We start from the raw sequence: 18,479 nt of genomic DNA, 5'->3' as shown, positions 1-18,479 counted from the left end.
CACCTATTTGAACAAAGTTTCACTGGAACATAATCAGTCGCACACACTGGATGGCATCTGGGTCTAAGCTCCCTGAGTGCCATAATGACAGAGCTAAGAGAAGCATCTGTGGCAGAACTCATAGGACTGCATATATTCACAACTTAGCCCTGTACAGAAAGTTATCAAAATGCTTCTACACAGGCCATATGAAAATTCAAGGTTTGTGTGTGTGTGTGGGGGGGGGGATTGAATGCAATGCTGTACTTCACCAATAGATGCCACCATCTAATCATGCTTACCTAATATAAAAAGCACTGTTTCAATTTTGAATTCAAAATTAAGTCTTACACAATTAACACTTCCTGCCTCAGGTACTTAACCTCCATTCTGATTATAGGTTAGTCAAAGGTTGTTTTGTTTCATGCTGTCTTATATTTCTGGTGGGACTATAAATTAAGTTGCCTACGTAATACAGACATTCTAAAGAAGTTCCTGACCCATAACTATGGTTAAAAAAAGAGAGAAAACACAAAAGCAACATGAAACTCAGCAACTCTTTCCCCTAGAGCAGCGGTTCTCATTCTTCCTAATGCTGCATACCTTTAAAACAGTTCCTCATGTTGTGATGACCCCCGACCATAAAATAATATTCATTGCTATCTCATAACTATAATTTTGCTACTGTTAAAAATCATAAATGTTTGAGACAGGAGCAACCCACAGTTGAGAAGGACCGCTCTAGAGCTTAGGATCTCAGAGTGGCATAAGCACAGGGAAGAGGGAAAAGGTTACTCATGGGCTGGGGTCCCTGACAAACACCACAATCAGAAGGGAAACAGTTCCTGCGGTTAAGATGGCCTTCTGTCCAGTCTCATCTCCTCAGCCCCTGAGATAGCTAAAAATCAGGTTTCTTTTTCTGTAAATAAAAATCAATATTGGTATAAAATGTAAACCACTTCAAAATGGAATAGCATAAAATCTGTAGTGCACAAAAGAAGAAAATGAAATCATCAATTCAGACAAGATGACTTGTCCAACTTAGCATTTAACCAGGTATTTTGACTAGCACTAGCTCAAAACAAGACTGTCAAGTGGACTAGGCTTTGGTTCCAATCCACAATTTCAATCAGCATTGTCATTATTCTGTTCTTAGCTCTGCTAGCTGCCAAATATCCATCTATTATTGTGCTCTTAGCTCTGTTAGTTTTCCATTAATTCTAAACAATAAATTCAAGCACTTAGATTTCAGTCTGAACCTATGAATATAAGAAAAAAACCCAGTATATGTTCCCATTTTCTTAGACATTTTCAGTTCATTGACAGACTACTTTAAAATATCCATCAGTTGCTGGGCAATGGTGATGCACATCTTTAATCCCAGCACCCAGGAGGCAAAGGCAGGCAGATCTCTGTGAGTTCAAGGCCAGCCTGCTATACAAGGCTAGTTCCAAGACAGACAGAGCTACACAGAAAAAGTTGGCCTCAATGTGCCCCCACACACACACAAAAAAAAAAAAGGAAGAAAAGATATCCATTAGGCTAATGGATTCAGTTAAAACTTCTCATATTTTAAAAGAATGTTTTGAAATATAGGTTTAATTTACAAAACACTCTAACAAGCCTATTAACTCCTATGAACTAGGTTCAATGATAACTGTGTAAACCAATACCTACATACATGTTAATAGCTACATCTATTCTGCTCTGGCTATTAATAAATGACTATAAGACAGTTGAGACAAAGATGGGCAGTGGTGGTGCACACCTTAAAATTCCAACACTTGGGAGGCAGAAACAGGCAGATCTCTGTGAGTTTGAGATCAGCCTGGTCTACAGAGCTGGTTCCAGGACAGGCTCAAAGCTACAAAGAAACTCTGTCTCAAAAAAACAACAAAAACAAAACAATTCAAAAGATATCTAAGACAGGTATATATAATTCTGCCTGCAAACCAAGAACATTAAATAAAACCCGACACGTAATGAGTACTTTAAAATATATGCTGAGATGAACTTGCCTAACACACACAAGACTGTGGCTTCCTTACACGCAAACACATATGCAAATGTAGAGAACTTGCCTACCATGTACAAGACCCTGGTTTACCTACACGCAAACACATATGAAACACATGGCTTTTGTTTTTATTCTCACCTGACATCATCAGCTTTGAGGTAAAGAATATTATTAGTAAATCAAACAGTGGCTGTATTTTTGTTTCCAGAAACCTTGCTAGCTCTGGCTCCCAGTAATACAAAAGCAAGTTTAGAAGGCTTCCCTAATACTTTTTAGAATAAATGCAAGTCTCTAAACAAATCTTCAGCTGGGCATACAGCTCAGTGACACAGTACTTATCTAGCATGTATAAGGCCCTAGCTTTAATATTTAGTACAAATAAAAGTAAATAAAAACACAAAACAAAACTGCCGGGCAGTGGTAGAGCACACCTTTAATCAACCAGCACTCGGGAGGCAGAAGCAGGAGGATCTCTGTGAGTTTGAGACCAGCCTGGTCTGCAAGAGCTAGTTCCAGCACAGGCTCCAAAGCTACAGAGAAATCCTGTCTCGGACCACCCCCACCCACAAAAAAAAAAAAAAAACCCTTAGTCTCCACTGCTCCACAACCCACATTAGAATCAGGCATACCATTTTAATTTCTATTTTTTAAGTTAAAAAATTACTTCTATTGTTTTATATGTAGGTATGTTCTGCCTGCATGTATGTCTGTGCATCACCTGCATGCCTGCCCATAGAAGACAGAAGAGTCCCTAGGACTGGAGTTATAGACTGTTATGAGCTGCAACATGGGTGCTGGGAACCAAACCCAGGTCCCCAGGAGAGCAGGCACTACTCTTAACCACTGAGCCATCTCTGGCCCTGCTTCTAACTCTTTAAATTATTTCATCCCACAAATTTAGATATGTAAGTGTTTTGGTCCTTGACATATTAGCAGTCTAGTAGAAAATAAATAATCAGATGTGATCCAATCATGTATTTTCGGGGACCTCTAGGCTTCAGGAAGGAAACAGAAGGGCCACCTAATTTCCATTTGGGTAATCAGACAGAAATAGTCTCAAGATTCTGCTTCATCTCAAATAGTGGTAAGTCTGATGGCAGAAGGGGTCAAGGACATGAGAAACAAGGTCAGCTGCACAGTCAAAAGAAAAGATAGGAAGAAATCAGTTTGTTAGACTACAGAAAAGTACAAATGTGAAAAGAAATGGAGGGGAGAAGAACAGAATTGGGCTATAAGTCAGGAATCAAACAGACATTAATAACACTAAATAAACTCAAAAACTATGTGAAACCATTTAAAAATTTCTAAGAAAGACAGTTGTGCCTTCCAGAAAAATTCACCAAACTAGGAAAATGACATTTTAAGTGCATACACAATCCAAACTCTCTATCCCTTTGGGGACAATTCAACATTAAAATAAAATAGCATCTGTGATGATATGGTATACAGCACTTTCTCTTTTGGTCTATGGTGAAGGATGTCAATCCCAGGGTCTCTTCTGACAAGTGACGTGAGTTGCTCTTGTGCCTATCTTGTACATAGAAACACTGAATAACTGCTTTTGGCAAAACAAGCAGAGTAATAAGTTCAATCAGGTTTCAGGACACAAGATTCACACACAAAATTCAAATGTACTTTTTCTTCGACAGCAATGAACACCTGAAAATAAAAAGTTAAGATGAAAATTCCACTAAAAGATAAAGAAAAAATGAAACTAAATACCTTTATAATACTTTGAAAAAGAAGGAAAAACTAGAGAAACCCTGTCTTGAAAAAAAACCCGCAAGAAACAAAGGAGACATGAATAGGGTACACACTCACTCACATTACCCCTTATAGAGATAACATGTTCCCTACTCAAGAAGTTCTAAAGATTCCAGAAAACTCTGATTTGATACTTTGAACAAAATATTAGGACATGTGTTCAACATACAAAACCAGTTGCTTTTCTATATATCAAAAACAAATCCTGAGAAGGAAATCAAGAACACACTGCCATTCATGATGGTATAGCATGGTACAAAATTTAAAAATTGTGTGTTTCTGTGTGTGTGCAGATAGTAGACATACAGATCTCTAACAAAGAAGGTGAAAGAAATCTACAATGAAAACCTTAAAGACAAACTGGAGAAACTACAAGATAAATCTCTAGAACTAGCCTAATATTGTGACAATGCTATAGTACCAAACACAATCTACAGATTAAACACTAGCTCCATCAAAAACTAAACACATTCTTTATAAAAAACAGAAAAAGAAAAGAAAATCCTACATCTCACATAGAAATATTAATGACATCAAGTAGCCAAAGATACCCTAAGCAAAAAGAACAAGGCTAGAGGTATCACATTACCCGATTTCAAATTACATTACAAACCTGTAACAGACACAGCATGCTAATGAGACTAACACAGAGAGATGAACCCAAGACAGGACACAGAGAAACCCACATGGGGACAGCCATGTAATTTTCAACAAAGGGGCTAAAAATGTATGTTGGAGAGAAAGACAATCTATTCAGATTTGGTGAGGAAAACTATATATCCACATGCAGGAGGAAACTGGATTCCTTTCTCTCGCTCTGTGCAAAAATTAATGCAAAAGAGAATGAAAAATTCATTTAAACCTCACACTTAGAAACTACTATGGGAAAAGCAGGGCAACACTTCCATATATACAGGTATAGACAAGACCTTCTGTTCAAGAAATTAATAAAAACAATTGCCAAACACCATTGCATTAATATAGAAATATTCTGCACATCAAATAAAATCAGATTTCTAAATATTAACTTCTTTTCTTCTACACACTATAAAAATCAAAAAGTAACAGTCTGACTTAAACATATATTTAGGGCTTCTGCATAAAAGTTTCAGTGTTTGTGTGTGGGGGGGAGGGTATATACACACACTATGGTGGCCAATGGACAATTTGTAAGTCTTGGTTCTCTCTTCCAACATGAGAGTCCTGGGGTTTAAACTCTGGTCATCAAGCTGTCTCAACAGCCCCACCAAGTAGGTTCTAGACCACCACTTAATACAAAGAAAGGACAGTAAATGAGATTAAAATTTTACTCACTTTCGCTCCAACACTGCAACTCCCAGTGCTCCCAGTGCTCCCAGTCGCAACTCCAGTAAATCTTGCTTCCAATAACTCTTGCCTTCTTGGATCCAGACTGTGAAGCTCATCCATTGCACCTATTAAAAAACAACACATGCATATGTGTGTATGCATAAATATATACATTACATATAGTGAAAGTGCAATAAAATTTACAAATGAATGCTATAAACAGAAAAAAAACTTCGAAACTACAACTGATTTAAAGGTACACCCCATTTAACAAAGCATCTTATAGCTGATATATACTTTTGACTATAGCCCACAGTACACCCAATTCAGCATGCACTCACTCATGCATGCAAGCATGCACACAAACATAAAGATTCACAAAAACACTTGGCCTACTATAAGGATGTAAACAAGGTAGGTGTTGTGGCATATACCTACAATCCTAACACTAAGGAAGGAAAGGCAGAAAGATCATGAGTTCAAGGTCAGCCTAGGCTACACAGAGAGCTCTAGGCGGCATGGATTATATAACTCATCTCAAAAACATGAAAAAAAAAAAAAAGTCCTATACATTGTCAATTCGGTTCTAATACATTAAGGGGTGAGAAGAATACAACATTAGTTGTGAGTCATAAGTCAAAAGGAAAATTCCTCTAGGATACTAAGAGCCTGAAGTTCAAATCTCAGGACCTTGAAATAAGGGGGAAATTTACATTAGATATATTTTACAATTAAAACATTCAACTTTGAAAGAACTAATGAATTGGACTTCGTCAAAATTTTAAAGGTTTGTTAATGCAAGACATTTTCATTTCAGACGAAAGGAGAAGCAAGACTAGGAGTCATGTTTCCAAAGCAGCTAAGTGTTCCATACCTCTCCTTTGGCCTGACAACTGGGTTGATACTGCACCAGCACTTAGAAAGACAAAGACAGGCTGGGCAGTGGTGGTGCACACCTTTAATTCCAGCACTCAGGAGGCAGAGGCAGGGGATCTCTAAGTTTACGAGGCCAGCCTGGTCTACAGAACGAGACCAGGACAGGCTGCAAAGCTACAGAGAAACCCTGTCTCAAAAAAATTAAAAAAAAAAAAATTTTTAAAAAAAGGAAGATAAAGACAACAGGCCCTACTTTGTCCAGGACCAGCCAACAATAACAAGGTATTTTATTTCCCACTGTTCTTGTAAATGTATAGTTTCTTCTAGGACTGAACCCTTCCATAGGTGTTCCTTGAAGTATGCACCTGGAGAGGAGGCATTTAAGACGAAAATGTTTACCCAATGCTGTCACTTCAACAGTTTCTAACACTTTCAAAAGCTTTTGAAAGAAGGAATATATGAGAGTGCCCTAGCACAGGTCCTGGCACTGAAGGGGTGTTAGAGAATGCACTGGCAGGGCTTGAAAATCTACCTAGAACACTGGAGAGTTATTAGTTAACACGTAACCGTATCAGCTAAGATGCTTTCAATCAATACAGATTCTTGGGGCCTTTTGTAGCCCAGCGCTGTGAGCACTGTGTATTTGAGAAGCTCTGCTGTCAAACAAAGATTTGTCAACTTTTTATTTAAAGAGACCCTAAGTATTTTGTTCTCCGTAGGCCAAGGGGCAAAATCATGTACACATGTACCTAACAAGAGAAAAGGCTTCCACAAATGTCATGGACAAAACTCAAGTCATAGCCATTGTGAATGGTATCCCACAATACAAGTCTGCTAGCAAGAACAGATTTTGGGGGAAAGAGAATACCTCATTACTAGGATTTCCTATTCCCAAAATTTCTTGCAAATACTCACCCATGAATGCTAATCTGAAATGAGTCTCTGTGTTTATCTTCAAAAAACGCTCTTAGTCTTTTAATATAAAAATCACTTTGTTGTAACAAACTCAAAAATAAAAGTATGAACCAGCTAAATTCATATAGCCACTCAAACACTCACTCAGTCCCTAACTATACTAGCAATGAACTTCTATAGTTGGAATGGCTGTTCTGAAGCCCAGAAATTTCACTCAGAGTTTTACATTTTCACTATCAATTACATTCTTAGATCTTACTTATTTTTATATGTGCATGTTCCTAAGTGTATGTATGTGTACCACATGCATACAGGTACCGGTAGAGGCTGGAAAAGGGTCTTGTATCTCCAGAAACTGGAGTTACAGATGGATGTGAGTTGTCATGTGGGTGCTGGGAACTGAACCCAGGTCCTGGACAAGAGTAGCCAGTACTCCTGATCCTGATGTTACTTTCACTGGCTGGGGTACAGCCTGGGAATATTGATCCCAAACCCAGCATGTGATTTTTGTTGAAGACATTCATTACTTAGAAGACCAGTGTAGAACTGTATCGGGAGGCTCTTTTGGCATTTGCCCTGCAGTGTCACAATAGCACAGAACCAATTTAAGGTCAGCAGAAGCTCCTCCTTCTATACAGTTAAGGAGATTCTGAAACATGGGAGTTAGTTTCCTTTATGCTTGCTACACCATCTGAAAATGCCCGAGACTACAGATGGAGCTGAAACTACTCCCATGAACGCCTGTGTTCTGCCTTTTCTGATGGCATTTGTGTACATGAGGGTGCAATATACTTCACTATGTGCACACTGTTTAGTTTCTTGTTTTGGTTTTTTGTTTTTTAAGACAGGGTTTCTGTGTGTAACAACCTTGGCTGTTGTGGAACTTACTCTGCAGACCAGGCTGGCCTTAACCTCACAGAGACCTACCCGCCTTTGCCTCCCGAGTGCTGGGATTAAAGGCTTTCATCACCATGCCCAGCATGTGTATGATGTGGGATGCCCTTCTGCTTTAATTGGTTCACGAATAAAGCTGTTTTGGCCAATGGCTTAGCAGAGTAAAGTCAGACAGAAAATCCGAACAGAATACAGAGAGTGTAGGCAGAACCAAGAGATGCCATGTAGCCACCAAAGGAATAACATGTCACACTGGTAAGCAACAGTTTCGTGGCAATATACAGATTAATAGAAATGGGTTAATTTATAATTAGAGCTAGCCAGTAAGAAGCCTAAGACTTTGTCCAAACAATTGTACCTGGTAAGAAGTCTCAGAGTGGTTATTTCATAAGCAGCTTCGGGAACAGGCAGGCGGAGAAAAACCAGCCCAGGGGTACCAGCAAGAAAGAGAATACTTCTAGCTACATCCTATTTTATCTTCTAATTTAATGTCATATTCATTTTAAAAAACTGTAAATCTGAAGAAAAAAAACAATTTTTAAATAGTATTTGATAATGTAACCGCTCATCCTCTTTGATCATAATTGCAATCTCAGCCTTTAACCAACTGTCAAAACAAAACAAAACACTACCAAGCCAGTCAGGACACTCAGCTTTTGTTGTTAACGAGTATCCATGGAGGCTATGCCACTTTAATGCCATGAGAGTGAATGGCATTTGTCATTCACAGATTTTCTGCAAATTATCTGCTAATGAATAATATATTAATAACCATAGGCTCTGAACATCTTACCTTTTTTTTTTTTTTTTTGGTTTTTCAAGACAGGGTATCTTTGCAGCTTTTTTAGAGCCTGTCCTGGAACTAGCTCTTGTAGACCAGGCTGGCCTCGAACTCACAGAGATCCGCCTGCCTCTGCCTCCCGAGTGCTGGGATTAAAGGCGTGCGCCACCACCGCCCGGCACATCTTACTTTTTTTTACTAGCTTTGTGAATCTGCATAATTTTTATCTGTTCCACACATACTTATCACTATTCATTGTAGCACATCTTAGTGAATTCCACTTCTGTTTGTGTTTATGTGTTTCCTCAACTTTGAAAATACTTGTAAGTACTCCACAAAGAATATGCAAAGGTTAATTTTTCTGCCACTCTAAACTTGTCAATGAGTTCTCTAGTAAATAACAATAGAGTAGCATCAATAACATCTGTCAACTGCTCAAGAGCCAGGAGAACCACTATATACCATGTTCCTTGCTTTTTAATTGACTATCAAAGCCACCCCAAATGTCCTTAAGTGTTAAAAACAATTACTCTTGTTAAAAAGCTACAAGCTTTAAACAAGCCTCTGGACATAATTTTTTTGACTTCTATGACCCAACAATTTAATTAACACCAGTGAATGATTCTGCTTAGCTAACAAATGAGTCCTTTAGAAACTTGTTTTGATGGTAACTTAATATTTTTTTTAATTTCTACTTTAAAGAATAAATTATGCTATGATGAGATACTTCATTTCAAATTTTCCAACTATACTCCCAAAAGCTGGGAATGCTTGATTGTGGCAACATATACTCTTCTATCCCAGTTGTATTGTTACTGAATAATAAGAACAATATTTTGCTATTTTGATATTTAATTCAACAAAATAATCCAAATTCCATTGAGAGGTCAAGGATGTAATTCTGTGGTAGACCGCACAGTTAGCACATACAACACTGCTTCAGCACATATGTGCACACAGGGATTTTTGTGCATACAATCATTCAAAGTCTATTTTCTCTTGTTTTCATGGACATAAACTAGTACTAAAACAAGTAACAGAGACCAACAACAGCTGACAGTCAAGCCAGCCAGGCAGTGTCTTCACACCAAGCACTCATCACCATCCATCTTTCCTGCTTTCACTTCCAAAATAACAGCTCCTTATTAAACAATGAAACACAGGAAGCCCCCAAACTCCATTGAGGGTCAGGCGCACCTACACAATCATTTAAAAATATTTTTCTTTCAACTGTCATAATTTTCTGACAAGATTTATTTCATAATGCCAATTTGTTTGCCATCTGAACAAGAGTATGCATTTTTATTTTAAAAACAAGCAATTTCACTTCGCTCTCTTTGGGCCCTTAATAAATAAAGAATACAAGACTGCTAGCAATAATGAAAAATGCACATTAATTAAAGTTAAACATATCTCACCTCTAAGTCCTAGCACCTGAAGTGAGCATTCTGGCTTATTTTTCTATCAGAGAATCTTTTCCCCTTTTTTCCAACAATGAAGATTGTGCATTATAATAGCTCCCGAGGGGCTGAAGAGATGGCTCAGAGGTTAAGAGCATTGCCTGCTCTTCCAAAGGTCCTGAGTTCAATTCCCAGCAACCACATGGTGGCTCACAACCATCTGTAATGAGGTCTGGTGCCCTCTTCTGGCCTGCAATCATACACACAGACAGAATATTATATACATAATAAATTAAAAAAAATAGCTCCCGATATTTATAACTTCAAAGTGCCAAAAAAAGAAGTTCATGATATGATAAATTTTGTGAATGTTAATGTACTGCTAAATAAAGAACGTGCATTAAAATGCTATCCAATTCTGTCTGGGTTTGATTTGTTACTAGCCATCATACGTTTAGAAGCTCACCAAGTTGGCAAGATCCAATGCCCCACCACCAAAAAACAGCTCATCAGTTTTGAAAAAGAAAACCTAACCTCAACAATGCTTTAGATGAGAAAGTAAGAATGGCAGTTCTCACCAAAACCCACGGCAAAATATATGTTCATTTTTGTTAACTGAATGTTCTCAGTCATATGACAAATTCTGTCTCTGCTCTTGGTACCGAAAGCACAAGGCCATGTGTTCAAATTTTAGTCACTGTTTAGGAAACGAACACTAAAGTCAGCCAAGGCTACATAGAGAGACTCTGTTTCAAACCAAACAGCCCAACAACAAAATACTGATAGGTATCACATCTATGTGATGGGGTTCGTTAGGATTTATTGTCAAATTTACCATACCTGACATAAACATGAAATTTTACAAAAACAAAAAGCTGAAAACGTCCTGTATTTTCTGGTGAGACACTCACAAACTTTAGAACTGAAAAAGCGGTCTGACAGCCAGCCAGTTTATTATAGTATGTTCGATATGATGGAGCATTAGGTAACTGAAAATGGCCTTCACAAAAAAATGTACGTGCCTAGTCTGAATTCCGTCAGCAAATACCTAGGTGTGACCCTAGAGACACCTGCTTATGACAACAGCAAACCAGAAGAACATCTAGGAGACAAAACAAACAATTGTCAGACTAAATTTGAAAAGAATGTTCGTAGATAGGGTTTGGAGAACTCTTCAGGATTTCTTTGTGTGTCTGCATAACAGATGTGCAGGTACTTGTGTATGAGGACAAGAGGCAGTGAGTAATTCACCACTTGAGGTGAGGGACATAGATCTCTCACTGAATCTGGAGCTGGCTGCCAGGAATCCCCCAAAACCCTTCTGTCTCCAGCTTCCCAGCCCTGGATTACACATTTACACACTGCACCTCGCCTTCTATGTGAGTTTGGAATCCGGGAATTAGAACCAAAGACCTCATGCTTGTGAGTCAGCCCTTTTCAACCTGATCCATCTCCGCAGTCTGGGATTTCTCTCAGTTGAGGTGTGAAGGAGAAAGGACAGTGGTGAGTTTTACTGTCAGGACTTATCTGCTTACCCAGCAGTAAGGACAGAGGCTCTGCTCTAAGGACAGAAGTCTGCTCTGAAGCTGACAACTGAATCTAATGATTCAACTGTCATCAGGAAAGAGCATAAGATAACAAGGAGGAAAGACACACACACACACACAGCATAGTGCAGCATATAGAACCGAGGAATAAGATGGGAAGACTTTCACTGCCATCTACATACCAAACGTATCCACACTTGGGATCCTTTAAATGACCAATGCTACTATACACAAACCAAAAGGACAAGACATTACTGCAACTTGCAAAATGAATGAAGATTTAAAAAAGTAAAAGAAAGAAGTTGAAATGACTTTGACTGGATGCATCATATATAATCAATATTATGAAGCACATGAGGTAAAATACTATGCAGCATTAAACACTGTAAATTTATCACTTACCTACCTTATTCAATCATATTACACAGGCAAGGACTGAATAATTCTCCATCACACAGGAAAAAATTAATTCTGGATCTATTAAAATGTACAATAGGGTGAAGATTAAGCATAATGGTATATGCATACCAAGAATACATGAGGCCCTTGGTTCATTCTCCAAGACAGCATATGCACGTGCGCGCACACACACACACACACACACACACACACACACAAAGCTGAGAGCTGATTAAAAAATATATGGGGCCCTGGGTTCCATCTCAAAACCAGCAAACACACACACAAAGGAAAAACTAATAAATACTTTTATGAAAACTTTGTACTATTTTCACATCTTCTTAGATGATAAAAAGACTCACAAGACTAGGAATGAAGACTGTAATGTATCACATTCATTTTCAAAGAAACAATCAAGAACCCTAATACAATGACCCAATCTATGACTATTACAAAGTGACATGATGCGTTATTATGTCCTCAATATTACATTCACTGCAATCAGCTTCATTATAACTAATTCATGAAGAAAGAGTTGTTCACAAATTAACATTATTGGCATAATATGGTTGCCCCCATAAGACTTCACAAATTGTCTTCAAAATATTAAAGGAAAAAGTATCTCTGCCTCAAATTCAATCTACAACTCCAGAGAGCTAAGCACCGACAAGCTGACTCTAATCAAAGTCTGTACATAACTAAAGGCAATCTAAACAAAGAAAGAAAATGGTAAGAAAAAGTTATTCAAAATTTGAAAACCAATCTGTGTATTTAAAATAAAAATAGGTACCAGCTTCCGGCCTTTAGTGGCTAATAAACTAGACCAATCTTCTCGGGAGGAAGTCAGCTTCCAGATACCAGGCACTGAAGAATCATTTTATAAGGTTGTGTGTGTGTGTGTGTGTGTGTGTGTGTGTTCATAAAATAAAGTTCGATTGGAATCACACTATGCAGGGGATAACGCTCCTCCCAGAAAACCACAGGTTACTAAATAAAATACCCAGGGCCAAGTGTGAGACACCATTTCTCAAGTGTTCATGGGAGTCCTGGAGACCCCCAAAACAATACCAATTTCTGTCTGGATTTAAAGCCCACTCCAGAGGAAGAAACACATCCCTGGTACTGTAAATCTGGCTAAGAATCCGTGGTTGGGGAGCTCAGAGGCCCCAGGAGTGACCCTCCTATCTTACTCTGCTAAATGGACATTTTATCAAGTTGGCTTCTAAACTTTTATCTCTACACTCATAAATCAGTGCAGCTCTCAGACCTCATCAGAGAAGTTTCCTTGTGTAGTGGATGGTGGGAAATGCAGAAACTCACAACTCTGCCAAGTGCAGAGTGTCAGTGTAGTGCTCAGCCACCGATGGGACAATTAATACCATACATACACACACACTCATACACACACACATACACACACACACACACCTGTCCCCATGAGAGAGGAGGGACTAAGATTCTAAAAGTTGAAGGTTTCGGAGAGGCCAGGCACAACAGTATCTTTTGAACATGACAGGACCACTGCAACCATGAACTCACAGTGCCTGTGCTTGCCTGGACACGACCTGCACAAGTAGAAGCCAGTCAACATCTAGCATGGAGGGGAGAGGAGCTCACATGCCTGAGTAGCTATGGACATTCACTGGCTTCTGGAGAGGGAGTCAGTTTTTTAAAAGGGTGTGAAGCCTAAGAGAGGATGGATGACCCCATACCATTAGGGCAGCACATAGGTTTGGAAGAGAGAGGAAAAAGAGTATAGGCAGTTATAAAAAAAAAAGTTTAAAAAATGATAAAATAAAATTTTCAAAAAGACAGTAAAAATAATAAGCAACACAAATATAAAAAACAGAGTCTAAATTATGTATACTATTGTGCTTTCTTTGACTTTCTTGACAATTAATGAGCTAACTGCAAAGAGATATTTTGATTGTGAGGGCTGCTAAGCTAAACCAACATAAAAGATCTTGACTTCAAAATTGGGTCTAAGGATGTTACTTTGAAAAAGAAGTTCTGCTTTTGTTTTGAAGATAAGAAGCTGTGGATTCCTTCCAGGGTAATATGGTTTGATCAAGGAAGACCTCTTGAGGGGTCTCCATGAGAGCAATGGTCCAGGTGATCCCACATCCAGAACAGTTTCAAGGCAACTGGCTGAGACAATGCAGCCTCACAGACTACCACAGTCAGGATTTAACCGTAATTCTAAATTTTCTCAGGATCCCTAATCAGCAGGAAGTAGTATAGAAAACTACGCCCAAAATATTGTTTATAAATGCTTTTTTATTTAAGGGGGGTTGGTTATAAATGGTTAATGGTCATAGTCAATCCTTTTCTTAAAAAAAAGAGAATATAGAAATGATAAAAAAGGTAGATTACTAAATCTACTTTAATCCAAATCCCAAATATTAACTACTAATATAAATTTACGATCAAGTTAGTTATACTATATGTATATTTCTACTCTTGTTTAAGCTATTGTTTATACAGCTCATTTAAAAATGTTAAAAATACAAATTAAGGGCTGGAGAGATGGCTCAGAGGTTAAGAGCATTGCCTGCTCTTCCAAAGGTCCTGAGTTCAATTCCCAACAACCACATGGTGGCTCACAACCATCTGTAATGGGGTCTGGTGCCCTTTTCTGGCCTGCAGGCATACACACAGACAGAATATTGTATACATAATAATTAAATTTAAAAAAATACAAATTAATAGTCATCTATAATAGTCAAACTTATAGTCATGTTCGGTTTTCTAGATACACAGAGATACATTTCAGATGAATAGGTAATCTTCAAACACGTCAAAGACCTATAGAATATGGCATTTAAAATGAACTTAGACTTTTCTCAAAAGTGAGAATTGAAGCACTAATTACTTCAAGAGGATAATGGGCATCAAAGAAACTCCTTATGGAGTTTACTTTCAATGTGGCAAGGCTAGCAATCTGGCCAAGGAACTGCTCTCTTGCCTGGACTGTTTGACTATATGTTGCATACAGAACCCACAGGAAAATGACTACTAAACTTTGTCAAAACAAGGCGAAATGGTTCTTCAGGGTTCCTGCTTCACAGAAGAAATTGCCAGACATTCTGCAGGACATAGAAGAAAATGACTGACAAACTGCCAATTTAGGTGGGACAGCCTTTCAAATTTCCTGTTTCACAGAAAAGTCTGCTGGACACTATGGGCCTTTAGAATAAAGAAGAATGCCCCAATGTTACAGAAGAACTTTGGGTGACTGTCCAGGCAGCCAGATGTTTCTGTCATTTCAAGAGTTTTGGAAGTTGTTTACAATGCATTTCCTGTTTGCTTAGGTAATATTATATCCTTTTGGGGTCTTTGATGGAGTTGAACACTAGACAGTTATAGTTTTCCTTAGTTATGATAAAAGATAAATTAGATGGGCTGGAGAGATGGCTCAGAGGTTAAGAGCACTGGCTGTTCTTCCGGAGGTCCTGAGTTCAATTCCCAGCAACCACATGGTGGCTCACAACCATCTGTACTGAGATCTGGCGCCCTCCTCTGGCGTGCAGGCATACATCGAGGCAGAATGTTGTATACGTAATAAATAAATAAATCTAAAAAAAAAAGGAAAGCTTAAAAAAAAAGATAAATTAGATATAAAACTTTAGACTCACAAAGATAGAATAGATAGGATATTTTCTTTAATTTTGTCAAATACAAATAGACTAAATATTATAACTGTAATTCTTGCTTAATAGCTGTTTTATGTAATTTTACTATGTTAAAGTTAAAATCTTCCATTTAATTAGACAGAAAAGGGGAGATGATGTGTGTGGTACCCCTCTGTATGCTGTGAATATAATATTACCACTGGTTAACTTGGTCTATGGCATAACAGACTATAGCTGTGTGAGAAATCCAAAAGAAAATACAGGGAAAATGAAGGCAGAGTCTGGGAGATGCCGCAGCCACTGGAGTAGCAAGAGGTGAGGTAACAAGCCATGAGCCTTGTGGTAAAATAGAGAATAATAGAAATGGGTTAATTTAAGTTGTAAAAGCTAAGTAATAATAAGCCTAAACTAATAGACCTAACAGTTTGTAAATAATATTAAGCCTCAGAGTGGTTATTCGGGAACTGGCTGGCAGGAGAGAAACCTCCAGTTACAAAAGCAATGGCAACTAGGCTATATCCCTGTCAAGCTGCCACAAGAGATGTTACAAGGTGAATCTGAAATGTCCCCCTAACACTCATATGCTCAGACTCCAGAGAAAATCTATGGAATCTTTAAGCTGACCTGGTAGGAGCAGCAGCTGCCAATCTACTACCAGCACATGCAGACACTCTGCCATGACAGACTACAACCTTCTGAGCCATGCACAGGTATTCTGATTACAATAGTACAAAAAGTAATGAATATAGAGGAACATTTGTTTCCACGATCATTCAGACTTTTGGCATAATTCAGTTCACAGGACCGAGGTCTCCTTTTCCATATATCAACAGAGGGTTGGGCTCAACTTCTATGGGTCATCTGCATTTCTAGTTCATTCAGTTAAATATTCAAGAGCCAGTTTGAGACCAGCCTCAACTATAAAGAAGGACCCTATTTCAAAACATGGGCAAAGGAGAAAAGACTTTCTCAGGCTTCTACTGTTTCATCTCAATTCTGCTTCCCTCTTCAGCTTCATCATGCCACTTTTTAAAAGTCTATTAATCAGTAACAACCACAAAATCCCTCTGCAGCACATCTAGATTCATATTTAAATAATCAGAGAATAAAATTGAGCACAGTTTTAGAATTCTGCCTACCAAAAATCAGGAAAGATTGTTTTAGGAGCTATCAAGTTACTGCAAGGCTACAATAAGACATAAGCTACTCACACAAGGACAAATGACACAGTCCAGGGCAACATCCGGGTACAGGCCCTTCATACATAAAGCAGGGAGCACTATGAAAAGCTGCAGGGGAAAAAATGGGACTGGTACAGCAGTACAGCTCCATGGAAATAAAACCTACTCTTATATCACAACACACACAATTCATCCAGAACAACACAGCTGAAGACACAAGGACATGACTTCAGAAACTCAGTAAATCATCTTTCTAGAAGGTCACAGAACTGTGACAAAACCTTGTTTGATTAAGGTGAGATGAAAAAATACCTATGACATACTTACTACAATCCACCTCTATTCCTACCCTCTTAACTGAGTGAAGTCCTATACGAGAAAGGGCCCCAGCTCCGGTTTAGTGACATAATTTCCCTATAGAAGGGGAAGGCTGCTAGCATTTCCTACCACCTTGCTCCTCCTGGCCAATTTCACACTGCAAAGTCCAGACAAACAAGGATCAGAAGAATGGGGCTCCTTTCTCGAACCAATCCCTACTTGGAAGGCAGAAATTCTATTTCAGAGACAGCAGAGCACAGAGCAACAATCCTGGGCTCCAAACACTCACTGGCAGAGCAGAGGGTTTTTTGTTTGTTTGTTTGTTTTATTTTTCTAAACAAGGGTTACCATACCCATTAGTGCCCTGATCCTAAAGGAATGGTGGCATTTTCACTGCTTCCATTCCTGGCTTCACTAAAAGTAGGCACAGGTTTGGGGTGGTGATGTGTAAAACCAGAAGACACTGCAGTGCCACATGTGGGCACCCTTTATTTCAAACAACCTGGGGAAGTTCATCCCTAAGTGAACTATTAAAAACAATCTTTGGAGAGGTAAAAGAAAACTGGCAGTTCAATGACAGTAACAACAAAATGCAAAACTCAAGAGCAGCTGTCAGTTTAACAAGAGAACTGTAATAGATCTCTGCAAAGAGTGGTAGGAAAGAGTCCTCTTGGGATAAACCCAGCTATAATATAAAAGCCTGGCAGTGCTTGGCTTCTGCCAAAAGGCCTGACTTTAATTGGGTCAGACTGTGGAGCAATTCAAGCCCTAAAATGTTGATGAAAACAGAGTAATTAGTAGAAACTGACAGCTGAGCAAGCCAGTAACAAAAGTAACCTAGCTAAAAACTAAATGAAGAGATCAAGAGGCGATCAAGCAGAGCAGGGCTTGCACAGCAACCATCTCAGTTACAAAGACTACAAACATATCCAGAAGAGCATCCTCTAAGAAGCAACTTCACAGGCTGCACTGCACAGAAAACCACTCCAGCCATGCACCCCAACAGATGAGCAGGTAAACAGCAACAGTTCCAGGGATGAGACACAATACAGTTTCCAAAACACAGTGCTCAATTTTCAATAAAATCACTGTGAGGCATTCAATGAAAAAGGAAAGTGTAAGCTCTACTCAGTGGTAAGATGGCCCAAGTATTGCATTAAGGTTAAACAAAGGGCTCAAAGCAGCCATGCTATTCAAAGAAAAGAAACCATGTTTTAAAGACTTAAAGGAAGGTTTTATATAACTTCCTCACGTGAACAGCATCAAAGAGACAAAATTATTTAAAACTAGAAATCTACAGTTTAGGCACAAAATAACTTACAATGAGCAGTCGACTGGAGCATGCAGAGGGATGAGTCTGTTCTAGATACACAGAGGGTGACTCAAACCACCATGGAAAAGCATGAGTGCCAGGAAAGGCTAATTACACAGACCACTGTAGCAATGTATATAACTTCAGAATCATCTG

At 38.6% G+C, this 18,479-nt stretch overlaps 1 protein-coding gene across 2 annotated transcripts in view; it reads right to left on the bottom strand.

The window, feature by feature from the left end:
• Positions 1–18,479, bottom strand: part of Tlk1 (tousled like kinase 1) — a 108,682-nt gene that overhangs the window by 72,162 nt on the left and 18,041 nt on the right. For both annotated transcript variants that reach the window (XR_005286121.2, XM_038335832.2), the window contains exon 2: positions 5,075–5,193. Coding sequence is in view for 1 of the 2 variants with exons in the window: in XM_038335832.2 (XP_038191760.1) it covers positions 5,075–5,193 (119 nt within the window). In the remaining variant the exon portion in view is untranslated. The remainder of the gene's footprint in view (positions 1–5,074; positions 5,194–18,479) is intronic.

The sequence above is a fragment of the Arvicola amphibius genome, chromosome 7 (assembly GCF_903992535.2).
Source record: "Arvicola amphibius chromosome 7, mArvAmp1.2, whole genome shotgun sequence".
Classification (NCBI taxonomy): domain Eukaryota; kingdom Metazoa; phylum Chordata; class Mammalia; order Rodentia; family Cricetidae; genus Arvicola; species Arvicola amphibius.
Note: the sequence above shows the minus strand (reverse complement) of the source record. Positions and strands in the feature narration are given on the sequence as shown.